The following is a 5,930-nucleotide window of genomic DNA, read 5'->3' on the forward strand; positions in this document are numbered from 1 at the left end:
GTGTGTGTGTGTGTGTGTGTGTGTGTGTGTGTGTGTGTGTGTGTGTGTACAACTTGTGCCAGTCAGTTCTCTCCTTCCACCCTGTGGGTGTTAGGCTTGGACTCAGGTTTGGTGGCAGGTGACCTGAACCCGCTGAGCCATCTTGCTGGCCATCAGCTTCTAGTTCAGTGGAAGCTTTGGTTGCAGTTCCTGGAAATGCCCTCATACCCTAGAACCAAAACTTCTAGGCTGACAGAGCATAAAGTCACAGGAAGAGAGCTGTGGGTGCTCACTCTCCAGATCGCTTTTGTCACCATGCTGAGGGGCCGTTTTGTAAGTTTGTTTGTTCTCATATTCCAAGACCCAGCTGTTTTGATCCTGTGTCATGCCCTGATGTCTCACCCTACAGAGCCACGTCTAAGAATCTTTCCACAGAAGTCAGCTTTCTTCAATGGTGTCGTTTCCCAACCGAGAAGCCTTCCTGCTGCAGGCCAGCTGAAATCACACACCCACTCCCTTCAGGACGTTACAGCAGAGTATCCAGACTCAAGCTAGACTGCCACTTACTAGCTGTGGGACCTTGCTAGTCACCCAAGTTCGCTGTGCCTCAGAATTCTCCTCTGTGAAATGCAACAATCTCAGGGCTAAATAGATCAGTCCACGTACCACACAGAGCCTGGCACCCAGGGTTTGTTACTGTCAGCTCATTCTCCTTCCCACCATTGTTTTCTCTTCTCCTCCGCCCCCTCCGCCTGAAACTATATTTAAATCTCTCTGTTCTGTCCACAGGACGACAGAACACTCTAACCACCAAAACCTCGGTCCTCTGCCTACTTCACCTTGTCTCGTTTACTGGCAAAATAACTGAAAGAGGAGAAGTGTGTCTCCATTACCTCAAGTCCCATTAATGCCTCAACCCATTATACTGCTTTATGGTTTCCATTCTGCGCTGGCCCAGCCGCTCACAGAGCTCACTGTCAGCAAAGTCACTAATGACTGCCTAAAGCGCCAAAGGTCTGAGTGTTATCCCATCTGAGTGGCTGGAGCACTCAGAGCTGGGGTCACCCCCTCCTTACTGCGCTGGCCTCCTTGTTATCTGCTCAGAGACACCAACATCACTCCTAGCTGCCCCTCCCCCACAGCTTGGCCTTGAACACCTCATCTTCTTGGGTGCTGGGATCACAGGCATGTGCCACCACACCTAGCTTACGACTTAGGTCTTGTGAAACTTTTTTTTTAATATAGTAGTGGTCAGGGCATTATTCACTTGGGTGTCCATCCCAGCTGCTGGTCACAGAAGACTCACCTGAGCGCTTGGCTTCCTGTAGCATGCAGTTAGGAAGCACATTTGAAGATGCTCTGTTCTGGCATGGAGGCACTTTTCCTTCATAAATGGTGGTTTTATTCCATCTTTTCTAATGGAAATAGCTTTACTTGGGCAGCAATTGCCTTCCCTAATGTCTTCTTTTCCTTGCCACAGCCCTCATCTTCTATTTAAAGCTTTCTTTGGAGCGTTTTTTTCTGGGTCTTTTTTTTTTTTTTATTTGTGAGTGCCCCCTACCTGCAGGGACTTTTAAGAGATGAATCTTGGTCCACTTTACTCTCTTACTGAGATCTCATCCATTACCTCTGCCTTTCCACTCCAGCTCAAGGATGCTTCGGTGTCTTGATTCCCTGGAGGCTTTCCACACTGTGCACCGAGGCTCAACCCTCTCTAAACCTGCTCTTTCACCAGTGCTGTCCTGAGTCACTGCCTACCCATCACCAGGCGCTTTCCCTGCTCATCCCAGCAGCTCCCGTGAGCTTGTACCCTGTGCTCTTTGCTATTTGCTGGGAATCACACCCTGAGGCCACGGTACAGCTCTCTGCCTCTAGCTTTGTGTAACCGGTTGGAGGCTCAGTAAATGCTGGGTGAGCATTAGTGACTACTGGCCCCTCGCTTACCTATCTCACTCACCCTCTACACAGGAGTCCTTGGAGGAAAGCAATGGAGGCTGCTGCTCTGTGCCCTGCATAGGTAAAGGTTATACCGGAAGGAAGAAAGATAAGCCACAAAGTGCTGGCCTAGATTCACACGGTGTGGGCTGGAGCCCCAACGTGTCCAGTTCACCTTGCACCCCTGTACTGCTGCACTGCCTTCTTTCTCTTCCTTTTCTTGTTCCCTTCCTGCTCCTTAGAGGTACTTTCCTCTTCAGTGCACTGATGTTGGCAAGGGCCAGGGTCATGGACTCCATTCCACAAATGAAGGAGCAAGTCCAGAGAAGGGTACACAGAGCCAGACCAAGGGAGCCCTGCTTTCCCTGGAGAGTGTAGTGGCAGCCTAACACCCAGCCACAGTGGGGCAGGCCTAGGGAAGTTGGGGCAGGTGGCAGTGGAGCTGGCAAGTGCTGTGAGAGCCTGAGAGTATACCCAGAACTGTAGAGAGACTCCAGGGCTGGCTAGGAGCTGGAGACACACCCTCCCCAGGGACTCTTTCCGGGCAACCCTGTGCCTGCGCTCGAGGGGCAAAAACAGCAGTGCAGACGTGAGAGTATCCAGATATTTCTCTTATATTAGGTTGGGCTGCAGCAGGCAGCTGATGCAGAGATGGCGGGGGCAGGGGTGAGTGGGGGCTGGAGATGATGACACTGCAGATGCTCTGATGCCATCAAGTACAAACCTGGTAGACACCTGGATGCCAGGCCCTCTGGGTGGCCAGCAATGACAGTTGCTCAGGCCTGAATCCTCAGAAGTGTCAGCTGTTCTAGAGAGGGAGAGGCTGAGGCTGGCTGGCCTGCCTTGGCCCTCTGCTCCTTGGTAGGATGTTCATGGAGGGTGGAAAAGGCACAGTAGAGACGAAGGGAGGGGGCAGGTGGAGGAAAAGGCAGTGCAGACAGAAAGTCAGCCAAAGGCAGACAGGCCTGACCTGGAAGCTGGTCGGGTGGCCCACAGGCCTTCCTGCCACCTGGCTTTTCTTTGATATCACTAGTGAGTTTTCAGAAAAGGGAAGTGGGTAGAGACACCACGCAAACTGGTTTCAAACTGCGCGCTTCCTTCTCACCCACCTTTTCCCTTTCCTCCACAATGCTATGCCTCCCTCCTCTGCTCTAATCCTGAGGCCTTCTTCACGATTCAAGCAGGTCAGGTGTGGACTGAAACCCCAGAGGGAACTGGGGAGGGGGAATCTGGTCTCATACAAAAGACCCAGAACCCTGGGGACCTGAGGGGCCTACCCAGGGACTCAGTCTATCATCAGTGTCACGGTAGCAGTAAACGTCCATTAAGGGAAAACTATTTCCTTCTGGCCAAGACATAAACTCTCTGGCCTGGGTGGAAATCCAGCATTCCAGCTGGGCAATTCAATCCCTGGACTAAGGGACCATCAGTAGGAAGGCAGGTGTTCTGTAAGCCACGCTAAGGGGACAGGAGGAACAGTTCTCCCCTTCATGAGATGATGCCATTTCCTTCCCGGAATTCACACCCCCCTAGAGCAGTTGGCTTTTCCTCAGTAACGTGTACCTCTCCTTATTTCTATCATTGTTCTAAGCAACCTTTCTTTAAAAATCCAGCTTTCCTTACTCTGACTCTGAAGCATGCATGTCCTTTCCTTTTAGCCATTTGGCTGCATGTCTGGTCCAACTCAAATGGCAGCTGCTGAGAATTACAGCTTGCCTGCTTTGGGGTTTTTCTTTTAAATGCTAATAAAATTGTCCTCTGTCAGAATCAGGTGCTGTCACTTTCATGGAGAGCTGTGAGGAGAAAATGAGGAAGCCTGGTTGTCCCTTCTTGACAGAGGGAGCTGCTTCTTTTGTGCTCTTGAGCATCTCTAGACACATTTTCCTCCCAGATCTGGCACAGGGAAGTGCCCTGGTGCAGCTAAGCAGGGACCAGGCCACCCTGGACAGTGGACATTTGGAGGTGCCCATGCAGTCCTTCTTTGGCTACAGGAAAGGCTTTAGGGTGGGAAGGTGGGTGCTGTCATATCCCTCAGGGTCAGAAAGCCCCCTCAGCAAAGTTGGGTCCCCTTTGCCCTCCAGTGGAGTGTGTCAGAGCAGTGACGTCAGGCTGGGGTAAGGAGACAGGGTTCTAGTTCCCTTTTCTGAGGAAGCTCTGCATGTAAGCCTAGGCCGATGCAGACCCGGTATTGTCAGTGTCTCACCAAAGTCCCTCACTGAGCCCAGGCTGCCCAGAGAGGCTGGGCCTGTCTCTCCACGGGTGCCTCCCCTTTCCCATTCCTCCACTTGTAGAGGTTGTGACTAGTGGTTAGCTCTGGGGGCGGGGAATTCTGTGTTCTAGGCATTTCTATTTTCCACCATCAGTATAAACGGCTTCTGTGACTGAGAAAGAAACAACAGAGTGGGGTTTTGCTGTTATTTGTAAGTTGTGCTAACAGATAAATGAGTGAATGGGCACAGAGAAAGAGACAGAGAGGCACCTGGCTGAACAACCACAGCAGGACCCGGAGCGTGTGTGGGTCAGCGTTGCATACGCAGTGAGAAATGCACAAATGGTGACGCAGTGGTAACAGGCCCTCCAACTCCCTGTGGTCGCCGGTGTCCCTCAGCCCCAGATGCCACGCATCATAGGGGAACTCAGGGTCTGCCAACTACAAGCCATAGCACTCGTTCAGCAGGACGCCTTTATTGAGAGGTGTCTTAGTGTCACGCTGGTGGGCCCACGGGACATGTGCACCTGGCTGAACGGTGTAGGCCTCTGGCTGTTAGAAGGGACGGGAGCTACTGGTACCCTAGGAGTCTGGCATCCTGTGCTGACCATGGCAGGAGGGTCGGTGACAGCGAGAACCCACCACCAAGCAAGGGGCCTGTTGAGATGCGCAATGAGGTCCATGCGATGCGGTGAGGCAGAAAGGGCTTGTTTGGAAAGGGCAGCTGCCAGGACAGCACGCGGGCACCCACCCACGGAGGTCACCCCTGTGGCCTCTTACAGGCAGGGTCCTGTGTCACAGACAGGGCCACGCACCCTTGTCCTCGGTCCCACATGTACCTGTGAAGACACAGATAGGCAAGCATCAGGCCAGGCCAGAGCCCGGGGATGCCAGGCAAAAGGGGTCAGCCTCAGCATTTCAAAGCCCTTGACTATACTCACGAAGTCCCAGCAGGCACCAACAGGCTGTCATCTGGGTCCAGGCTCACACACTGTCCTGCCATCGTCACCTTAGAGGAGCCCTCCTGTGAAAGGGCAGCAGAGTCAAGTGGAGGCTGAGGAGACTGAACTCCAGGCCAGCCTGAGCAGCTTAGCGAGCCCCTGTCTGGAAATAAGAAAAAGTGTGTGTGCGCGTGGGCACACGGCAGGGGTGAGGGGGTTCAGTGGTAGAGCTCTTGCCTTGCAGGAGGCCCTAAGTTCCAGCCCCAACACCACAAAAACAAAACAGAACAGCAAAAGAGGGTTCGGGAACTGCCAGGTCTCTAAGCCTGCTTTAATGAGAGTTCTGTGGGAGCCTGAGGTCCAGGGAGATGATGCCCATGGACAAGAAGTTGTGCCACCCTGTCCTGGGATCCCACTTGCCAGCTGCCACAGCCACACGTCCACATCCTGTTTCAGGCCTTTGCTGCTACCTTGTCCGTGGGCGATGACCTGGTGGGAGACAAAACAAGTTTTTTGGGGGGATCCTGCCCAATTTGGGAGATGGTCCTAACCCTGGTCCTCAACCACTATGACTCTTAAGGGGCAAGACATGACCGTTGCCACAGCCTCACCCCCCATGTGGCAACCGTTACTTGTCAGGGACCAGAAAGGGAGGCCTCCCTGCCTCCACCATCCTGCTACCTCTTCGTTATTCACAGTCACACACGTGGGCCCTCTGCCATTCCTGCTTATGCACGTCACCAGCCCACACACAGACATGCCCACCCCAGCTCCTCGGATCTCCACCACCCTTCTTGTGAGGTGTTCAGAGTGTGACCTGAGAAGAAAGAGCTTAAGGCTGAGGCCTGTCTGCCCTGTGTTCACGG

General features: G+C 53.2%; 1 protein-coding gene across 1 annotated transcript; it reads right to left on the reverse strand.

Annotated features, from left to right (window-relative positions):
* Nucleotides 1–4,579: 4,579 nt before the first annotated feature.
* Nucleotides 4,580–5,553, reverse strand: LOC129678382 (3-hydroxyanthranilate 3,4-dioxygenase-like; the record flags this gene model as incomplete). The annotated part of the gene is given in 3 exon segments (XM_055609135.1): nucleotides 4,580–4,962; nucleotides 5,065–5,147; nucleotides 5,485–5,553. Coding segments are annotated over 3 exon segments (231 nt in total), but the record flags the coding sequence as incomplete, so codon positions are not given.
* Between the last annotated feature and the right edge of the window lie 377 nt (nucleotides 5,554–5,930).

Source organism: Psammomys obesus, unplaced genomic scaffold (assembly GCF_907164565.1).
Source record: "Psammomys obesus unplaced genomic scaffold, mPsaObe1.curated_primary_1811, whole genome shotgun sequence".
NCBI classification, from domain to species: Eukaryota; Metazoa; Chordata; class Mammalia; order Rodentia; family Muridae; genus Psammomys; species Psammomys obesus.